Source organism: Bufo gargarizans, chromosome 2 (assembly GCF_014858855.1).
Source record: "Bufo gargarizans isolate SCDJY-AF-19 chromosome 2, ASM1485885v1, whole genome shotgun sequence".
NCBI classification, from domain to species: domain Eukaryota; kingdom Metazoa; phylum Chordata; class Amphibia; order Anura; family Bufonidae; genus Bufo; species Bufo gargarizans.
This window is the reverse complement of record NC_058081.1, coordinates 212,614,142-212,636,949: the sequence shown is the minus strand read 5'-3', so window position 1 is coordinate 212,636,949 and position 22,808 is coordinate 212,614,142. Positions and strand designations below refer to the sequence as shown.

Here is a 22,808-nt window from a genome sequence, read left to right as displayed (position 1 = left end):
GGCTATGGGGTAGAGTGGCAAGACGAAAGCCCTTTCTTACAAAGAAAAACATCCAAGCCAGGCTACATTTTGCAAAAACACATCTTAAGTCTCCCAAAAGTATGTGGGAAAAGGTGTTATGGTCTAATGAAACCAAGGTTGAACTTTTTGGCCATAATTCCAAAAGATATGTTTGGCCCAAAAACAACACTGCACATACCCAAAAGAACACCATACCCACAGTGAAGCATGGTGGTGGCAGCATCATGCTTTGGGGCCGTTTTTCTTCAGCTGGAACTGGGGCCTTAGTTAAGCATGAGGGAATTATGAATAGTTCCAAATACCAGTCAATATTGGCACAAAACCTTCAGGCTTCTACTAGAAAGCTGAACATGAAGAGGAACTTCATCTTTCAGCATGACAACGACCCAAAGCATACATCCAAATCAACAAAGGAATGGCTTCACCAGAAGAAGATTAAAGTTTTGGAATGGCCCAGCCAGAGCCCAGACCTGAATCCGATTGAAAATCTGTGGGGTGATGGAGCGTTTTTGTGAAGAAGAGTGGGCAAATCTTGCCAAGTCAAAATGTGCCATGCTGATAGACTCATACCCAAAAATACTGAGTGCTGTTATAAAATCAAAAGGTGCTTCAACAAAGTATTAGTTTAAGGGTGTGCACACTTATGCAACCATATTATTTTATTTTTATATTTTTTTTTTCTTCCCTCTACCTAAAAGATTTCAGTTTGTTTTTCAATTGAGTGATACAGTTTATAGGTCACATTAAAGGTGGAAGAAGTTCTGAAATTATTTATCTTTGTCTTATTTTTTATTTTATTTTTACATCATAGAAACCTGACATTTTAACAGGGGTGTGTAGACTTTTAATATCCACTGTATGTGTGTGTATATATTATATAATTATATTCTGTTATGTCTGGCTGAGATCTATAGACTGTCAGCGGTGAGCTCCGACACTGTATGTGGGCTCTGTATCCCTGGTGCACTGACTAGCTAGCCACAGCGAGATGCAGGAGATCGGCACAACTATTCCAGGGTGTAGATTTATTACTGTTTTGTTTTTTGTCTTCAGGAAGTGGCTCCAATCCCTTCCAGCATTTAGAGAAGAGCGCTGTTCTTCAGGAGGTGAGTCCTTTCATATTCTTCCAATTTATGAAGTATTGGAATTGTAGTGCCACCGCTGCCATGTGTCTTTCACACTGGTAGAGAAGAATCAACTTTTTTTTTTTTCTTTTTTTTTTTTCTTTTTTTTTTTTTATAAAAGTTGTACTGCTGTGTAATAGCATTTGTCCACCCATGGCCATCCCTGTCCCATCCTCACTGAGGATTCTTCATCCTTACCAAGACCAGAAAGCCTCGGCAAATGGCTGCTGTGTACAGAATTTTCATGCCTGCCCACAGTGGGCATCTTGTAATGCAACATTTTCCGTGGAGTAACATGTACGTAGATGCGTGCAGCGCTCCCTAGTGTTAACAACTCGAGAGGAAATAGGTCAAATGTGATCCCTCAATCTTGTAGACCACATGCATGTATATATAGAGGTGCTCCGTACAGTGATCTGGTTGTAGGCAGTGCATGGACATTAAGGTGCACCCACAGATGGGTCCTTTAGCGTGGGTATAGCTATGTCCTCTAGGAGGCGTTGACACTAGTAAAATTAGTATTTTCACTTTCAATTCCTAACTGTTGGATTAACATATTTGTGTCTGCAGGCTCGATTATTCAATGAGACACCGATAAATCCAAGACGATGCCTCCACATTCTAACCAAGATTTTGTACTTGTTGAACCAGGTATGCTAAAGAGTCGTAAAAAGAGACACTTCAGTCAGAAAGGCAGTATGTTTTTAACTCAACATTCATAGAATATTTTTTTTTTTAAATAATTTCTAGCTGTTTTCATTTTCATTTCAGCAATCCTATTCCATTTAAAATGTAATACTAAATAATGTCCTTCTGTAGCAGTCAGCACAGAGAGATAAAATAGGGAACCCCTTGTTAGTTTGCTGTTGCTGTGAGGGAAAGATATTATCTGTAAAATAGTAGATTAGTGGAATTTGGATGACAGTATTGTTATCTTGATAAGTTAGATAAGGATGCCCACATAGCATTACACTTAGTGTAATGTGTGAGGCTCTAATTGATTCATCCACCCCCTTTTCTCTCTGGTCGTAGTGAATGTTCTGACTGAGGCTACTTTCACATATGTTACTTTCACATTCTGGCACAGAACACCCTGCCGGAGTTCTCCGGATCCATTATAGCTGGATAGTGCCACTTGCCTGCCACACCCCATTGACTGTAATGGGATACAGCGGTGATCCGGCTGCTCCCTGGCATATCGGATGGGATTCGGCCAGACGAAAATTGCCGCTCGTAGCTATTTTTGTCTGGCCAAAACCCAGCATAAATGCCTTGGATCCCCATGGCATCCCCTTATAGTCCATGGGGTTCAGTGGGCAAGCAGCACTATCAGAGTATGTTGTATCCATAGAAACAATCTACAGAGAAACACGTTACGGCGGCCCAGTCTAAGCGCTGCACAGGTCCCACGGGGACCCGTCTCTCACATGAGAGCCACGGCCCTGCTCTAACAGCCTGGACCGGCAGAAGTGCTGATCTGGGCTGTTTATCACTTTAAATGCGGCGGGCACCATTGCCTGCAGCATGTAAAGTGCTGACAGAGGGCACGGCCTCCCTCTGTCTCCCATCGGCACCACGCAGATGCGATCGTGGGGTGCTGATAGGCTGGCAAGGAGTCTGATGTAGGCCCCAGACCAGCCTTCAGTAATTTCCAGAAGGCTGTGCCTCTCTGGCGCAGCCTGCTGGTCAATGTTAGAATGGCATTGCCATTAAAATGAAATGCACTATAGGGATAATGCATTGCATTTTAAAGGCAATCAAAATACTGTCTGTTATAAATACGCTTTTTTTTTTCCCCCATTAAAAATACGCTTTTCAGTGAAAAAATATAAATATCCCCCATATGTTTGGTATTGCCTCATCCGTAATGACCTGGACTACATAAATATCACATAAATTATTTCCTAGGGTGATTGCTCTAAAAAAATAATAATACAGAATTGCTCATTTATTCTTAGTTGCCACGAAAAAACATAATAACAAGCAATCAAAAAGCGCTATTTACTCCAAAGTGATACCAATGAAAAATACTAGTCGGCCCGCAAAAATCAATCAAGTTATAGCTCTTGGAAGGGCTCTTGGAAGGCGACGATGATAAAAGAAAGAAAAATGCTTGGTCAGTAAGGCCCAAAACAGGCTGGTCACTAAGGCAGGGCTCCAGATGGCGACCAAAATGGTCGCCAATGCGACTTAGAATTTACAAATGGCGACAAGACTTTTTAGTCTTGTCGCCATTTGCGACTAGACCCGCCGCCGCTCTGCCGTTGAATACAGCGGCGGGCACAGGAGATGATAGTTCTCTGCCCCACCGCCGATGTTCTTCTCAGCAGTGCAATGGAGAAGGAGTCTCTCCCTCCCCCCTGTGCTGCTGCCGCCGCCTCCACCAGTAAGAAGAGACGGGAGGAGGGGAGAAGCGGTGGCCACTGCGCCACCAATGAAGATAACTGACCTGTAATACAAATACAGGAGGCGGGTGCCGGAATCAAATAGCCGGCACCCGACCTTTGTGACAGGGAGCTGCGATCCGCTGCAGTTGAGTTAACCCTTCAGGTGCGGTACCTGAGGGGTTAACTGCCGCTGATCGCAGTTCCCTGTCACAAAGGTCGGGTGCCGGCTATTTGATTCCGGCACCCGCCTCCTGTATTTGTATAAGAAACATTGGCACAGTGCGCCCCCCAACACCCCAGTATAAGAAACATTGGTGGCTCAGTGGCAAGTGCCAATGAGGGTTAAAAAATAATTTAAAAAAAAAATGTACTCGCCTCCTCCAGTTGATCGGGTAGCTGCCGGTCTCCTGTTCTTTCTTCAGGACCTGTGGTGACATCACATGGTCCATTACCTCTGCCTCCGAGTGCTCGAATTCCTCATTAGCACATTTTTTAAAGTTGCTTTTTCTGCCTAAATGGTCCGCTGACAAGAGAACTAAAGATATATATATTTTTTGTCTCCATTGTTGGCCCTACCAGGCTATATGCCTGGTAGGGTAGACTTGATCTGAGTGACAGAGCCTCTTTAAGCATGGGTGGATCCGTTAGAAGGTTAGCAAGGTTCCTTGCTTATTCTGATCAATTATTGGATCTCTCGCAGACTGTACATGACTATTCATCATTTCCTAGTGTAACCAGTTAAGTCTTCTCTATGAGGATACTAATTCTTAAAAAAATAAAATAACTCAAGGTCTGTGTAATTTATTTTATTTTTTTATTTGTATTTTTTTTGTCCTAGGGTGAACATTTTGGAACAATGGAAGCCACAGAAGCGTTCTTTGCTATGACCAGATTGTTCCAGTCCAATGATGTAAGTTTATTATTACCCTCCAGTACAGTCTGTGAACGTTGGGACTCGTTGTCCACCGGGATGTGATGGCGTGATTCTCGGCTCTGTAGTAGCTACATCAGTTCTGGGTTGAGCGGCGGTAAATAATACAATGAAGGGTGGAAGTAAATTGTGTCCAACCTCTGTGGATGTGTTTGCACAGAACTGCCAGGTTTGATCTAGTAGATTTCAGAAACTGTTTATTAGTAACTTCCATATAGATCTTTATCATTGTGTCCAAAGTAAGGGTCCATTCACACGTCTGTGCGTGTTTTGCGGATCCGCAAAACACGGAAAGCGGCAATGTGCGTCCGCAAACATCGCCGGCACTCATAGAATATGCCTATGGAGCCTAAGGCTCATTCACATTAGCATGTTAGGGCGGAAAAAAGAAAGTGACGGATTATGGTCCATGCCGTAATTTGCTAATTTCTTGCTGCGTTTTAAAAGTGATCACCAAACCGCAAGCTGGACTATAAATATTCAGATGAAGTACCTAGAGAACAATGATACAAAAGATCGATCACCTGTACAAGTACTCCATGGTACAAACAGTATGATATCAAAAACATTATTGAATTAAACATACCCTAAAATCACTTAAAAAGTGACAGACTACAACAATAATGTTAATGCAAAATATATGATAATAATCGGAACCAGAGGTATTTCAGCATTTTATAATATTCCAGGTTATACTCCTCTCTATGACAAGATGGAAAGAGGACCTATGCTCCTATACCCTTGGAGCAGCAGAAAGCCACCTTCCAGTTTGTGTATAAGACCCTTAGATGTACTAACTAAGAGGTCATCATTAAGTCTTGTTCTAGATGGTATTGCACCCCCACTAAATTGCACCATATATTTCCCTCTTGCTCTCAAGCCAGTTGAAAGATTTGTGGTTAAGGAGGGGGGCACTCTACTTCACATCCTCTGGGAATGTCCTCCTATCCAACCCCTGTGGACTACTTCTGGAATTATCCAGAATATGAGTAAAACCCAGATTCCACTTTCACCCCAACTGGCATTACTCCTACCAGAGATTAAAGAAACACCCTCTTCTTATAGAACAATCATAGCTTTTCATCTGCTGGCTTGACATTGGAAATCTCCCTATCAACCCCATATTATTGAGAGGATTGACTTAATCAATGCTCCTATGAAAAGACACTGGTGGCCCAATGACGTGCTTACCCATGTTTTTTTGCAGACATTGGAACATATGGACCGGTAGCTCTTATTATACATCCTGAGACTACGAATCTTTGTGCATTTTTCCTTAACTTTGTTTTCTGATTCGTTGCTGTTTTATTTCAGTGACCTATAAGCCTCTCAGTTTGGAGACCTAGATCTGTTCACATGTACTGTACCTACTGACAATAGGGGAACTGTTGAGCTGCTGGTGTATCTTTCTAATCACTCACCCTGTGTCTTTTCTTTTTGTTTGTTTGTACATGGAAAACTTTTAAAAATGTTTGGAGAAAACAAAATATATAATAAATGACATATACATACACCTATACACATATTACATTACATATAGACTACTAAAAAATTGTATCATATCAACACCGCCGGGAGATGTCATCGCCATGGAGTTTCCTGCCTGTCCTGGAGCATAGAAATAGCGTTCTTTGGGAGACCTAGGCAGTCGGTTTCTGTTGATTTAGGCCCCTTTCACACGGGCAAGTATTCAGCGCGGGTGCAATGCGTGAGATGAACACATTGCACTGAATCCTGACCCATTCATTTCTATGGGGCTGTGCCCATGAGCTGTGATTTTCACGCATCACTTGTGCGTTGCGTAAAAATCGCAGCAAGCTCTATATTCTGCATTTTTCAGGCCCCATAGAAGTGAATGGGGCCACGTGAAAATCGCACGCAAGTGCGGATGCGGTGCGATTTTCACGCATGGTTGCTAGGTGACGATCGGGCTGGGGACACAATCTGTAATATTTTCCCTTATAACATGGTTATAAGGGAAAATAATAGCATTTTGAATACAGAATGCAAAGTAAAATAGTGATGGAGGGGTTAAAAATAAAATAAAATTAACTCACCGAGTCCACTTGATCGCGTAGTTGCGGATCTCTGTCTTCTTTTGTAATGTTGAGCTGCTGGCTAAGGACCTGTGGTAATGTCACATCACATGATCCAATGATGAACCATGTGATGAGCACAGTGACGTTATCAAAGGTCCTATTCCTGTGCACAGCAAAGAAGACAGAAGAGATGCCGGCTGTGCGATCAAGTGGATTAAGGTGAGTTAAATTTTATTTATTTTTTTAACCCCTCCAGCCCTATTTTACTATGCATTCTGTATTAAGAATGCTATTATTTTCCCTTAGAACCAAACATGCCGATGTTTTTTCTTTTCTTACGCGTGTGCAAAACGCATTACAATGTTTTTCACTCGCGTGGAAAAATCGTGCGTTTTCCCGCAACGCACCCGCATCTTATCCGGGCAAAAAACATGACGCCCATGTGAAAGAGGCCTTAATCTCTTTTGGTTATTCCTCTTGGAAGAAGCCACGGCGTAACACGTGTTTGGGTGAGAGGGCCCATCTGTTTGGTCTCTATACCACATTACTTGTAGTATGGATGGATGGATAGCTATTCTTTGTTATTCCTTGCGAGTTATACACACCAGCTTAGTTTTCATTGATACTGTTTTTCAGCAGTCTGTATGGGCTAAGCTGTCATTTATAATATATTTTGTATTATTATTATTGTTATATAACAGGGGGTCCATTTGTGTCATTATCTGTAATTTGCTGCTGTTTACGTGGTTTTATGCTGTGTTTGATTTAGGGATCGACCGATTATCGGTTTTACCGATATTATCGACCGATATTCAGGATTTTGACCTTTATCGGTATCGGCATCTATTTTGCCATCGGTATCGGCATCTATTTTGCCAATATTCCGATAACGTATGGGGAACACAGATAGCGCTGCTGTCAGCGCTCTCAGTGTTCCCTCAGCAGCACAGGGGAGAAGGAAGCAGTGTCTCCCTCCCCCCTGTGCGGCTGCTGCCACTGCCGCCACTGCCGCCAATAAAGAGACAGATGGGAAGAGGAGGGGAGGGGCTATGGCCACTGCGCCACCATTGAAGATAAGTCTCTCATTTACAGTGGGATGCGAAAGTTTGGGCAACCTTGTTAATCGTCATGATTTTCCTGTATAAATCGTTGGTTGTTACGATAAAAAATGTCAGTTAAATATATCATATAGGAAACACACACAGTGATATTTGAGAAGTGAAATGAAGTTTATTGGATTTACAGAAAGTGTGCTATAATTGTTTAAACAAAATTAGGCAGGTGCATAAATTTGGGCAACCTTTAGAACTAATTATTGGAACTCAAATTGGCTTGGTAAGCTCAGCGACCCCTGACCTACATACACAGGTGAATCCAATTATGAGAAAGAGTATTTAAGGGGGTCAATTGTAAGTTTCCCTTTTCTTTTAATTTTCTCTGAAGAGTAGCAACATGGGGGTCTCAAAACAACTCTCAAATGACCTGAAGACAAAGATTGTTCACCATCATGGTTTAGGGGAAGGATACAGAAAGCTGTCTCAGAGATTTCAGCAGTCTGTTTCCACGGTTAGGGACATATTGAGGAAATGGAAGACCACAGGCTCAGTTCAAGTTAAGGCTCGAAGTGGCAGACCAAGAAAAATCTCGGATAGACAGAAGCGACGAATGGTGAGAACAGTCAGGGTCAACCCACAGACCAGCACCAAAGACCTACAACATCATCTTGCTGCAGATGGAGTCACTGTGCATCGTTCAACCATTCGGCGCACTTTACACAAGGAGATGCTGTATGCGAGAGTGATGTAGAGGAAGCCTTTTCTCCACCCACAGCACAAAAAGTGCCGCTTGAGGTGGGCTAAAGCACATTTGGACAAGCCAGATTCATTTTGGAATAAGGTGCTGTGGACTGATGGAACTAAAATTTAGTTATTTGGCCATAACAAGGGGTGTTATGCATGGAGGAAAAAGAACACAGCATTCCAAGAAAAACACCTGCTACCTACAGTAAAATATGGTGGTGGTTCCATCATGCTGTGGGGCTGTGTGGCCAGTGCAGGGACTGGGAATCTTGTCAAAGTTGACGGACGCATGGATTCCACTCAGTATCAGCAGATTCTGGAGACCAATGTCCAGGAATCAGTGACAAAGCTGAAGCTGTGCCGGGGCTGGATCTTTCAACAAGACAACGACCCTAAACACTGCTCCAAATCCACTAAGGCATTTATGCAGAGGAACAAGTACAACGTTCTGGAATGGCCATCTCAGTCCCCAGACCTGAATATAATTGAAAATCTGTGGTGTGACTTAAAGAGAGCTGTCCATGCTCGGAAGCCATCAAACCTGAATGAACTAAAGATGTTTTGTAAAGAGGAATGGTCCAAAATACCTTCAACCAGAATCCAGACTCTCATTGGAACCTACAGGAAGCGTTTAGAGGCAGTAATTTCTGCAAAAGGAGGATCTACTAAATATTGATTTCATTTATTTTTTGTGGTGCCCAAATTTATGCACCTGCCTAATTTTGTTTAAACAATTATAGCACACTTTCTCTAAATCCAATAAACTTCATTTCACTTCTCAAATATCACTGTGTGTGTCTCCTATATGATATATTCACAAGACATTTTTTATCGTAACAACCAACGATTTATACAGGAAAATCATGACGATTAACAAGGTTGCCCAAACTTTCGCATCCCACTGTATTTATATACAGGAGGCGGGAGCTGGCTGCAGAATCACATAGCCGGCTCCCGACCTCTATGAGCGGTAGCTGCGATCCGCGGTAGTTAGAGGTCGGGAGCCGGCTATGTGATTCTGCAGCCAGCTCCCGCCTCCTGTATATGAATAAATGAGAGATTTATCTTCATTGGTGGCGCAGTGCGCCCCCCACCCCCAAACCTCCCAGTATAAATCATTGGTGGTGCAGTGCGCCCCCCCACCCCCGTATTAAAAACATTGGTGCGCCCCCCCCACCCAAGCCTCCCCAGTATTAATTATTGGTGGCTGTGGCCACAGGGTCCCTTCTTCCCTCCAAACGGAGCGCCAGCAGTGTAAGCCTGGGGCTCCGATCGGTCACCATGGCAGCCATGACGTTACTGAAGCCCTGGCTGCCATGGTAAGCTCAATGCTGCTGTGTGCACAAAGCACAGAGCAGCAGGGACAGTGTGAGGTCCTATTCACCCTGATAGAGCTCTATCAGGGTGAATAGGACAAAGGTTCTAGTCCCTAAGGGGGCTAAAAGTTTGTAAAAAAAAAAAGCCTAAATATTAAGTATAAATGAAAAAGAAAACTACACGTTAACAATAAACATATTTATTTTCAGCAGATTTGTGTAGGAATTTTTATTTTATTTTTTTCAACTAAAAATTCACAGAATATCGGTATACATTATCGGCTATCGGCCTGAAAGTTCACAAATTATCGGTATCTGCCCTAAAAAAATCAATATCGGTCGATCCCTAGTTTGATTAAAGTTTCTGATAACTTTTGAAAAGTGGCAACAAATAGGAATGGGGCTCAGTGGGAGGGGGAAGGTCCCCACGGCCCGGTGGAATTGCTATAATTTACGGAAACTATAACTGAAATCTATAAAAGCTCTTATCTGGTGTATATTTCAGTTTGGAAAACCAGAAGATGCGCCAACCTTTAATTCATTTGGCACATCTTACTGGAGCACACTTTTTATTTTATTTATATTTTTTTACGAAGACTGGCATAGGAAACACCAGTTTTAGTAAATCTGCTACGTTGTACATGTGTTTAACTGTCTACATTGTGGATGCAACACCCAGACCCCTACAGAACATGTGGCGTCATGTATGAAGGCTGTGCACATATAAAAGACTTTCAGAAGTGGGCAGAGACCACGGCTTGCCACATTAACTATAGGTTATGTCAGAAAGCTGGCATCGGTTACTAGTGAAATCTACACCAGCACCTTGTGGGCATAGGATTCAGTTTCGACACCTTTATGAGGAGGCCAGCGCCTATTAATAAACTGGTTGCATTTTAAGCCAGCTGGCTTTTTATGAAAACTGGGATTTGAAATGCTTGTCTTTAGTAAATTTCCCTCACGGTGTCCTCATTGGTGTAGTTTGGTGGGCATTTTACTTGTTCATATATTTTCTGTTTCTGCTGTTTTATGTTTCTTTTTTTTTTTTCTTTAACACTCCCCTTTCTTAGCAAACACTGAGGAGAATGTGTTACCTCACTATTAAGGAAATGGCCAATATATCTGAAGATGTCATTATTGTCACAAGCAGGTAAACATGAAAATCTTACCATCATTATGATAGGGATGGATTAATTAAGAAGCCTCCTTGCCCATCAGCTGATAGTTGTAGATTTGTCAAGGGCTACACCTTTTGGGGGCAATTTTTTTTATTGTTATTGCATTATACTTCTTTTGAGCTAAAAATAATTTTTTCAATTGTCTTTATTAATAATATGGAATTATTTTTTCTATACAGAGCTGAGATGCTATTCTAGCTGCCTGTGGATTTTTTTTATTGTCCTTTCCGTCATCTGAGGAGCAGACGGACTCCTTATCTCTTCTCTCTGACATTATAAACACTCATTATAGCTCAATCCTTATCTTACTGATCTTACTAAGGATCTTATGACCTCTCAGTAGTTTAGAAATAAGGGTCATTATTTACACAGTTAGAAAAACAGTTAACCCTTTGTGACTGAACAGCTCAATATTTTTAATAAAGGTCAATTGAAAATTCGATTTTTAGCCAAAAATAAGTTAACTGAAATCATAGAATAAAATTGACTCCAAAGGTGTACATAGCCTTTAAGACCAGATGTTACTGTCCCTTTCAGAATGGATTTATTTCCTTAGGTCAGTTCAGCAATGGTTTTTCATACTGACATTTCAGCTACTATTATATTTTTCTCCTAATAGATCAGACTTGTCATGTGTATTTGACATAGCTAGGAATAAGACACACCGCAATAAAATGTATAGTAGAAGTTATTGGATTAACCTTTACATAATTCAATTTTAATAGTCTGACCAAGGATATGACTGGGAAAGAAGATGTCTACCGAGGCCCTGCTATCCGAGCCCTCTGCCGGATTACTGACGTAAGTAGCCTTTAGGGCTAAGGTTGCTCCTATGGCCTTCTGATGGATTTTACTCTTACTCTTAGAATGAGGAGCATTCACGTATGTTCACATTTCTCTACCGCTGTGAGCTGAAATCATAGTAACATAGTACAGAAGGCCGAAAAAAGACATTTGTCCATCCAGTTCGGCCTGTTATCCTGCAAGTTGGTCCAGAGGAAGGCAAAAAAAAAAAAAAAAAACCCTGTGAGGTAGAAGCCAATTTTCTCCACTTTAGGGGAATAAAAAATTCCTTCCCGACTCCAATCACGCAATCGGAATAAATCCCTGGATCAACGACCCCTCTCTAGTAGCTATAGCCTGTAATATTATTAAGCTCCAGAAATACGTCCAGGCCCCTCTTGAATTCCTTTATTGTACTCACCATCACCACCTCCTCAGGCAGAGAGTTCCATAGTCTCACTGCTCTTACCGTAAAGAATCCTCTTCTATGCTTGTGTACAAACCTTCTTTCCTCCAGACGCAGAGGATGTCCCCTCGTCACAGTCACAGTCCTGGGGATAAATAGCTGATGGGATAGATCTCTGTACTGACCCCTGATATATTTATACATATTAATTAGATCTCCCCTCAGTTGTCTTTTTTCTAAAGTGAATAACCCTAATTTGGATAATCTTTCAGGGTACTGTAGTTTCCCCATTCCAGTTATTACTTTAGATGCCCTCCTCTGGACCTTCTCCAGCTCTGCTATGTCTGCCTTGTTTACAGGAGCCCAGAACTGTACACAGTACTCCATGTGTGGTCTGACTAGCGATTTGTAAAGTGGTAGGACTGTTCTTATCACGGGAATCTATGCCCCTTCTGATGCAACCCATTATCTTGTTGGCCTTGGCAGCAGCTGCCTGACACTGGTTTTTGCAGCTTAGTTTGCTGTTTATTAAAATTCTTAGATCCTTTTCCATGTCAGTGTTACTGAGTGTTTTACCATTTAGTATGTACGGATGACTTGCATTTTTCCTTCCCATGTGCATAACTCTACATTTATCAGTGTTAAATCTCATCTGCCACTTATCTGCCCAAGCCTCCAATCTATCCAGATCGCTCTGTAGTAGTATACTGTACTCATCAGTGTAAATTACTTTACACAGTTTAGTGTCATCTGCGAAAATTGATACTTTACTATGCAAGCCTTCTACAAGATCATTAATAAATATATTGAAGAGAATAGGGCCCAATACTGACCCCTGAGGTACCCCACTAGTGACAGTGACCCAATCTGAGTGTGTACCGTTAATAACCACCCTCTGTTTTCTATCACTGACACAGTTACTTACCCACATACAGATGTTTTCTCCCAGTCCGAGCATTCTCATTTTATATACTAACCTTTTTTGTGGTACAGTGTCAAATGCTTTGGAGAAGTCCAGATATACGACATCTATTGATTCGCCGCTGTCAAGTCTAGAACTTACCTCCTCATAGAAACTGATTAAATTAGGCTGACATGACCGATCCCTCACAAAGCCATGCTGATATGGCGTTATTTGCTTATTTCCGTTGAGATGCTCTAATATAGCATCTCTCAGAAAACCTTCAAACAGTTTACCCACAACAGATGTTAAACTTACCGGCCTATAGTTTCCAGGCTCTGTTTTTGGCCCCTTTTTGAATATTGGCACCACATTTGCCATGCGCCAATCCTGTGGGACACTCCCTGTCAATATAGAATCTGCAAATATCAGAAATAAGGGTCTGGCTATGACATTACTTAATTCCTTTAGGATACGGGGGTGTATGTCATCCGGTCCTGGCGATTTGTCTATTTTAATCTTTTTAAGTCGCTGATGTACTTCTTCCTGGGTCAGACAGGACACTTTTAATGGGGAATTTATTTTTACATTCTGCATGTCATCTGACAATTTATTTTCCTCAGTGAATACATTGGAGAAAAAAATATTTAACAGCTTTGCTTTCTCCTCGTCGCTCTCTGCGACTTCCCCCCTCATTACTCTTTAAAGGGCCGACACCTTCAGATTTATACTTTTTAACATTTATATAATTGAAGAACATTTTAGGGTTAGTTTTACTCTCTTTGGCAATTAATCTCTCGGTCTCTAGTTTGGCCGCTTTTATTTGTTTTTTACATGTTCTATTTTTTTCCTTTTATAGTTTTTCAGTGCTTCCGTGCTCCCCTCCTGTTCCAGTGAATTATATGCTTTCTTTTGGTCATTTATTGCTTTCTTTACAGTTCTATTTATCCACATTGGTTTCTTTTTGTTCCTTAACCTTTTATTATCATACGGTATGTACCTCTCACAATTAGATTTTAGGATGTTTTTAAAGATATCCCATTTTGTGGCTGTATTTTTATTTTTGAGGACTTTGTCCCAGTTAGTTTGGCCTATGGCCTCTCTTAGTTGGCTAAATTTAGCTTTTTTGAAGTTTTGGTATTTTTGTTCCTCCCTGTAGAAACGCTCTTTTGAATGATAATTGGAAGGTTATTACTTTATGGTCATTATTTCCCAGGTGTCCCCCAACCTGCTTGTCTGTTGTTCTGTCGGGCCTAATGGTTAATACTAAGTCCAGTATGGCCATCCCTCTAGTCGGGTCCTGAACCAGTTGGGAGAGGTAATTGTCTTTGGTTATTGCCAAGTTTCCCTTATGAGATATACAAGTTTTAGTTTCCCAGTCTATATCTGGGTAGTTGAAGTCCCCCATAATAACCACCTCATTATGATTTGCCGCCTTGTCTATCTCATTTAGTAGTAGATTTTCTGTGGACTCTGGTATATTAGGTGGTTTATAGTAAACTCCTATTAGTAACTTATTGTTGTTTTTAGCGCCATGTATCTCTACCCACAGTGACTCCACATGTACATGTCCCTCACTTATATCTTCACGGAGTGTGGGCTTTAGACCGGACTTTACATAAAGGCAGACCCCTCCCCCTCTCCGGTTTTGACGATCCTTTCTAAACAGGCTGTAACCCTGTACATTAACTGCCCAGTCATGGCTATCATCCAGCCATGTCTCAGTAATTCCCACTATGTCATAGTTCTCCTCACACATCACTAATTCCAGTTCACCAGTTTTATTAGTCAGGATTCTGGCATTAGTATACATACATTTGAGAGGTTTATGTATATTTTTTACCCTACACCTTTCCTTCTGAACTGTTCTAGTCCCTCCTTCCATTCCTCCCCCAGTCCCACTACCTTGCCCCCGGTCTCTATCTGCACTATCTTCCCCTCCTATAATGTAATTTTCCATCTCCCCCAGTCCCTAGTTTCAACACTCCTCCAACCTTCTAGCCATCTTTCTCCCCAGCACAGCTGCCCCTTCCCCATTGAGGTGCAGCCCGTCCCTACGATAGAGCCTGTAGCCGAGAGAGAAGTCGGCCTAGTTCTCCAGGAACTCCATGGTGAAATGAAGAAATTGGGGAGCATATTTAGTCCATTCAGTAGTCAGCTGACTCACGACTTTTGTTTCTACACACATTTTTAAAGGGAGTTCTCCAGGCTTTTTATTTTATTTTTTATATCTTTTTTAGAAAATCCCATAGTCTTCTCACCTGTGAATGAGCGGTCGTTTCTTCAGTACTTACCCATTTGCCGTTGCCACCGTCTCGGCTGCAGGCTCTTCTGTTCAGGTCCCAATCGGATGTGTTCCAGAGTCTTCCTGTCTACATTTACAGTATGCAGCTGTACAGGAAGACCAAGGAGCGGATCCTGTCAGGACCTGAGAGGCAGAGACTGCAGGGGAGACAGAGGGGTAAGTACTGCCAAGTTATGGCTGTTCAGATACATAACATATATACAAATAATATTATGTTTTACTATAGTATAATGATAATTCTGCTTCCGAAAAAAGGGGAAAACAATAACTTATCCCTGCACCCCATCCATCATCCAGCTGAGCCCCTGTGATAAATCTGGTGCAGATCTAGGTAGCCTGTCTGCAAGATATGTCATATCTGTTACTTTGGACCATTAACTTGCATCTAAAAACTGGTGCATGGCAATAAATTTAGAGCTAATTATGACTCCACTATGCCCATTTTCAGCTATTTAAAAAAAGAAGCATTGGGTATGTTGCACACAGTCATTCTAAGGCTCCATTCACACATCCATAGGTGTTTTGTGGATCCACAAAACACGGACCCCGGCAATGTGCGTTCCGCAGTTCGCACATCGCCGGCACTCTCACAGAAAATGCCTTTTCTGGTCCGACAATTGCGGACAAGAATAGGACATGTTCTGGTTTTTTTTCCGGGAACAGAATTGCGGATCCAGAAGTGCCGATCCGAACAGCACATAGTGTGCTGTCCTCATCCGTTCCGGCCCCATTGAAAATAGAACATGTCCTTATAAATCTTGAAGGGGTTATCCAGGAATTTAATATCAATGGTCTATCCTTAGGATAGGTCATCAATATCAGATCGGTGGTGGTCCGACTCCTGGGACTCCCGCCAATCAGCTGTATGAATAGGCTACTGTGATCACTTATGCACTGGCGAGCTTTGCAGTCTTTTCACAACCTACCAAGCACAGCACTGTACATTTTATAGTGGCTGTGCTTGCTATTGCAGTTCAGCCTCTGAATAGGACTGAGCTGTGTTTAGGCCACGTGACCGATGTACGGTGACGTCTCTGGTCTAGCAAGAGGCTTAAAGGGACACTGACAGGCCAAATCAGCATATTTAGTTATATATATAACATTACAGGTCTTTTAAAGTCTATTAAAAGCGTCTAAGTATCCCCCCTGTCCACCTTATAAATACCGAAAACTAAAGTTTTATAACCTGCTTGTCTCGTCACCAATCTGCCCAAGGGGCGGCATTTAATCTCAAATTGCGCCCAGCCAGCCGCTCCCAACTGCCGTTCTGAAGCCCCACCCAGCTCATCAATATTCACTTCGCTGGGCGGCGGCTACAACTCTCCCCAGTCAAGATCCTGCGCATGGCCAATTGAATCCTCTGGGCATCGTCCTCGTCTAATCTTCTGCGCTTGCGCCCGGCCGGGGTTACATCGCGCCTGCGTACAGACCCAGCCTGCGTCTTCGAAGCCGCTGCAGCCTCTACTTCATGCGCATGCGCCGGGCACTGTTCAGAGCAGCGCTTCAGAGAGTTGCTCACTTACATCTCGCAGGATCGTGACTGGGGAGAGTTGTAGCCGCCACCCAGTGAAGTGAATATTGATGAGCTGGGCGGGGCTTCAGAACGGCAGTTGGGAGCGGCTGGCTGGGCGCAATTTGAGATTAAACGCCGCCCCTTGGGCAGATTGGTGACGAGACAAGCAGGTTATAAAACTTTAGTTTTCGGTATTTTATAAGATGGACAGGGGGGATACTTAGATGCTTTTAATAGACTTTATAAGACCTGTAATGTTATATATATAACTAAATATGCTGATTTGGCCTGTCAGTGTCCCTTTAAATGCCAACTGAGTGCTCCGGCCTCTTCAAACGGCTGATTGGCGAGGATCCCTGGAGCCGGACCCCTGCTGTTTTGACATTGATGACCTACCTTGAGGATAGACCATCAATAAATCAATCTGGAAAAAAAATCCAATCTGTGGCAGAATTTTGCCGCAAATATCACCAGAAAACAGATGCAACCACCTTAGTAAATGTGAGCCCCTGTGTGTAACGATCCTATTGTCTGAATGGTTTTCTCCTAACATCGCCATGTCGGGCAAGTCCATGCTTTTAATGTTGGGAGCTAACACGGTCATATGTCTGAATGCTGACTTAGCGTTTTCGATAAGATTACCTCTAATAAGGCTTGTTTCTTTTCACAGGCCACCATGTTGCAAGCAATTGAAAGGTACATGAAACAGGCGATTGTGGATAAAGTTCCCAGCGTTTCCAGTTCTGCATTGGTGTCTTCCTTGGTATGTAAATATGCCTTCCCTTATATTTTTAATGAATTTATTTTTCACTTTGTCTAAAACATAAGAGACATTTAAATGGGTTTCCGGTCCTTTTAGTATGGATGTCTTATTCTCGGCGTAGGTCATCAGTATTTGATCAGCGGCGGTCAGACTCCCTGCCCCGTCAATCAGCTGTTCCAGAGTAGGAAGTAGGTGCCAGAACTAAACAGCTCCATTCATTGTGTAGTGGACAGAGCTGGTTACTGCAGCTCTGCTCCCATCCACTAAGCTGCAGACAGAGCTGTAGTTCCAGCGCCGACCTCTGGCCCCAGAGCTGCTGCAGAAATCCATAAGTTCTACATGGACACTATGTGACATGTGAAATGACTGTTTCTGCTTCTTATGATGTATAGAGAACAGGTAGTGGGGAAAGGAAGGAAGATGGACTTTGTGTCTCAGTGCACATTCTCTACAATTAGTCTTGGAGGTTCTTATGATGATTTTTTATTATATAAATGTTCATTTATTACTACAAGGTTGGTGCTGGGGAGAGGAGAACAAACATACTGTTTGTGGAGTTTTTATTATCAGGAGTAGTGTGAATGTGAACTTTGATTCTGCCAGGTTCTGCTCATGCAATTGCCCAGGAGGCGGAGTTTCAGTGTGAAGTGTTCTAACTTCTTACCATTGAGCTGCTACAGTTGTCACTCAGAGGGGAGGGGCTGTGAAGCTGGTAATTAGAGAACACTTTACAGAGAAGCTCCGCCTCCATTGCACTTGTGGGTACAGAATCTGGTAAAACATCATATTTTCACTACTGATGATAATAGCTCCAGAAATGGGATGTGTGAACTGCTCTCCCCAGCGCCTACCGAGTGCTGTCAGCAGTTTAGCATGGTCGGTACTGCTGACCAGTTCACTTTAGTGATCCTGCTCAGCAATAGCAGTGTTTGTTTGTATGTACTTGAGTCCTAACAGTGGTGTAAGAAAAATGTTCCTGACCTGTAACTTTTCTTTTTATCAGCACATGATGAAAATAAGTTATGATGTGGTGAAACGCTGGATTAATGAGGCTCAGGAGGCTGCTTCTAGTGACAACATCATGGTCCAGGTATTCTTGTCAAAATTGTTTTCAGAACAGAACAAGAGAACGGGTTAGACCTCTTTCACACGAACAATACGGATTGTGTCAGAATGCATTCAGGGTGCATTCAGAGAAAATCGCACCATTTCGCAAGCAAGTTCAGTCAGTTTTGTTTGCAATTGCGTTCAGTTGTTCAGTTTTTCCCACGCGGGTGCAATCAGTTTTGATGCGTTTTTCACGCTCGTGAAAAAAACTGAAGACTTACAAAACAACATCTCCTAGCAACCTTCAGTGAAAGCGCATTTCATCCGGATGTAATGCGTTTTTCACTGAAGCCCCTTTCACTTCTATGAGGCCAGAGCTGCATGAAAAACACAGAATATAGAACATGCTGCGATTCTCGTGCAATGCAGAAATGAAGCATGGAAAAAAAACGTTCATGTACACAGACCCATTGAAATAAATGGGTCAGGATTCAGTGCGGGTGCTATGTGGCCTGAGGCTTTGTTCCACACTTGTGTCTGCCGATCTGGGAGCCTGTTTCTGCCGGACACTGCTGGACTGCCATCCGGCCCCATTATTTATAATGGTGTCTGGCGGTGATCTGACTGCGATCCAGGAAATATGCAGAGGAACGGTCGGACAAATACCACTGCATGCAGCTGATTCCCGGGCATTCTATACCCAAAGCAGGCCTTATTGCTCCGATTTCCAACTTATGATGTGCCTCACAAAAAGGCACGGTTTCTCCATGCTATGATCCAGCTAGTTGGATGACCCCATTTCATCATCCAGTTTTTTTTCTGTTTCATTTTCTGCCTAAAAAATGCTGAAAAGAAATGTATAGCCACAGTTGCACCAACTTAAAACACTTCATTGTTCCTATGACTGCTGCAGCCAATTACTAACATCTGTCATATGCTGTTGATACACATACGGACGCTGACACCAGAGAATGGCTGCTGCAGTCACAGGAAGGATGACCATGTTTGTTTGTATGGTCTCAGAGGATTAGTGTTCCATTAAAGGCATGTTCACACAGTGCTTATAACACCCTGATTTTTCACTATGGAATTGTGGATGGAAAATCCTCAGTGTTTACAGTAGCAGTAAAGTGGATGCGATTTTTCTGAAATTTCATCCGCGTGCTGCCCAAAAAAAAAAATTGCACGAGATCCACAGCATGTAAAAAATATGCTATGGATTTTACTGCATGTGGAATTATGCAGATTTTTCTGCTGCAGTTTATGTCCGGTGTGGATGTACCCCAAGGGTCGGACATTGACGTACAGGCCATCCACCAATTGGTGTCAGTATTCTTCCTTCTTGAGTATTTTTTGCAATGTACGACTTGTGATTATATTTTAGTATAGTGTATTCTAGTTGGTGTACTTTTTTTCTGCCTACCAGTCTTTTTAAAGGCTCTGGGCACCTTCAGGGCATTTGTTTTAAATGATTGCATTCTACTAATTTTGGGCTAAATAATGGCTCAGTTCTTCTCAAACTGATAAGAATATTGCTTAAATAAGTGTTTATGAGGTCAGGAGACCAGAGAGATGAGCTATACACGAGCCATCAGATTCAACTAAAAAGATTGCTTGCAAACAGACTGATTTTTAACCCTTGTATCTCAAGAACAGCTGAACTGTTTTATTAAAGACCAGGTGAAAAATGTATTTATTTTTGCTCAAAATGAGTAATATGCAATCATAAAAATAATGCCCCCAAAGGTGTACATAGCCTTTAAAGAGGTTGTTGGGGTCAGGGCTGAACCCGGATAGAAGCTCCCCTTTGCTCCTTTTGCCATGTAGGAGTGGAGCATCGCGCAGGGCCTGTTTGTAGTGAGCCGGTGACGTACCGGGCTTCACATCAGTATGCTAGGTGGAAACTTCCACCTAGCAGGGAGCCTGGTGATGTCACTGGCACAAATGGGCGGTGTATAGCGCTGTTCTGGGCGGTTTTAGAGGCGGGTATCACTGACGCTGAATGCTGAACCCAGACAACCTCTTTAAGGTTGAACCACTGATTTCTATTTATATGAATGGAGCATTATTACTCCAGTGTATATTACTTCACTATTTTAATACGACTGTTCGTTGACAACTCTTCTTTGTTTCTGACAGTACCATGCGCTGGGACTGCTCTACTATCTGAGAAAGAACGACCGTCTTTCTGTTGCAAAAATGATTAACAAGTTTACTAAATCCGGCCTGAAGTCTCCTTTTGCATACTGCATGTTAATCCGAATTGCTAGCCGTTTGCTGGAAGAGTCGGATGAAGGGTGAGAAGAATAATGAAATGTTTGTCCTTTATGTAGTCCAGTGTGCACAGACTATATCTGCTTACAGTAGTCCCTGTCCTCAGAGGGGCAGACGGTGTAACTTCTCGATTACATGTGAACACGCTAGTGCCAGGTGCAGAGGAAACCAGTTAACTCATTGTTGTTTTTTGGAACATGGGAGGAAACCTGCACAAGCACATGGGAACATTGTGGAAGTATTGCATGTGCCTGCGATGGATTGAATGATTGATACCCTATAGATAGATGTTTCACCTTGGGAATTGTATAGCTACAAATTAAAAATCGATTTGGTAATGAGGGTTTAGCTTCTTTATTAATGAAGACACTTTCTTTTTCTGTAGGCATACCAGTCCTTTGTTTGACTTCATTGAGAGCTGCCTTAGAAACAAACATGAAATGGTAGTATATGAGGCAGCTTCAGCGATTATTCACCTGCCCAACTGCACGGCAAGGGAGTTGGCCCCAGCAGTCTCGGGTATGTGCTCAATTCCTCCTAATTCTTGTTGAATAAACTATTTTGCTGTCTGATGTCTTAAAGGTGTTGACCGGGTTCAGAGGGGCTGCCTGGGTGAAAATGGGGATATGTCCAGGTTCACCCGCCATCTTTCCATCCTTAAAGGCGTATTTCAGCTTTCTGATATTGACCTATCCTCCGGTATCTCAAGTGAATTGGCGCTGAGCTGCAGTATGCTAGCACGGCCACTACAATTTTCTAGTGGTATAGGTTCTCAGTGTTGAAGCCCCCTCCCCCACAGAAATATAGGTCATCAGTATCAAAAAGCTGGAATACCCCTTTAAAACACAACTGTCACACATTGATATAGCGTAAACAGCCTCTTGTCAATCCAATATTACTATGGTACTATTTATCTCAATTTTAGTCCTTTCTTCTCAATATGTGTTACTAACTACACATTGACAAGTATATATCCATCCTGTGTTATAAGGCCTAGCGTTCAATAGACATGACACACACACTTGTTACCCAAGTGATGTTCCCAGAGTTAATGCACCATAGTCATTAGTAATGGAACAGAAGAGGCTGCAATTAAAAAGATTGCATGATCAGAGATGTTTCAGGCAACAACAAAAAACTCCAGCATTTTTATCCAGTAATTATAGCTGCGAATTCTGGCCCCATTCCTAATTCTTACTTGTCATTGAGAAAATATATATAAGTAGTATGTTATATGTGGTGTGTTTTTTTCTTTTTTGTGTGTGACATTCTCAGATCTCATACTTTACTTTCAGTTCTGCAGCTATTCTGCAGCTCTCCAAAACCTGCTTTAAGGTATGCCGCAGTAAGGACTCTGAACAAGGTAGGCTTTCCATTTCAGTATATTCATAGTGAGACTATTGGAATCTGTAGTATTTCTAGATTGAAATGGCGCCTAGATAATCGTACACGTATGTACTGCCAGAAAGTTACTTGGCCTTTAACTATATTGGGATCTAAACTTTTTTTTAATAATCCACAACTGAAAAAACAGTAGCTGATACGTATGTGTTAATGACTTCAGTTACATCTGATTGTATATAAAAAGTAGATACACAATCTGGTGATGAGTTGCTGGTTCGGTTGACTTTTATTTAAAAATAAAAAATACGGGCTCTATAGTTTTAGATGAGCAATTCTCTAAATGAGCATTGCTAAAGAAAATGTTGATGCAGAAGCAGGGTTATCAGCCTTCCTCTAGTCTCCCTGTTACCTACATTTATATAACTGTCCCTATGTACACTTTCTCCCTGGCTTCTAGACTTCCAGTGCTGATTGTTGAAAGTCTGCCTCTTCTTTATTTCGTTGGTACATCCTGGAGGCTAGTTAGTTAGTTTACATTCAATGGAACTAGCGGAGAGTCTGTCAGTATAATCATTAGGGAGAGACAGTGATACATGGAACTAGGGTTGTTGCGGGTATCGAAATTTCGATACCCAATCGATACTTTTGTCCCGGTATCGATACGATACCGGGATTTC

The 22,808-nt window shown here is 42.2% G+C and overlaps 1 protein-coding gene across 1 annotated transcript in view; it reads left to right on the top strand.

Moving 5' to 3' along the window:
* COPG2 (COPI coat complex subunit gamma 2) overlaps positions 1-22,808 on the top strand; it is a 50,867-nt gene that overhangs the window by 4,007 nt on the left and 24,052 nt on the right. Inside the window, exons 2-11 of the mRNA XM_044279992.1 lie at positions 1,075-1,127; positions 1,716-1,796; positions 4,371-4,442; positions 10,688-10,767; positions 11,521-11,596; positions 17,374-17,466; positions 18,470-18,556; positions 20,653-20,810; positions 21,173-21,306; positions 22,083-22,150. Coding sequence (XP_044135927.1) covers positions 1,075-1,127; positions 1,716-1,796; positions 4,371-4,442; positions 10,688-10,767; positions 11,521-11,596; positions 17,374-17,466; positions 18,470-18,556; positions 20,653-20,810; positions 21,173-21,306; positions 22,083-22,150 — 902 coding nt within the window. The remainder of the gene's footprint in view (positions 1-1,074; positions 1,128-1,715; positions 1,797-4,370; positions 4,443-10,687; positions 10,768-11,520; positions 11,597-17,373; positions 17,467-18,469; positions 18,557-20,652; positions 20,811-21,172; positions 21,307-22,082; positions 22,151-22,808) is intronic.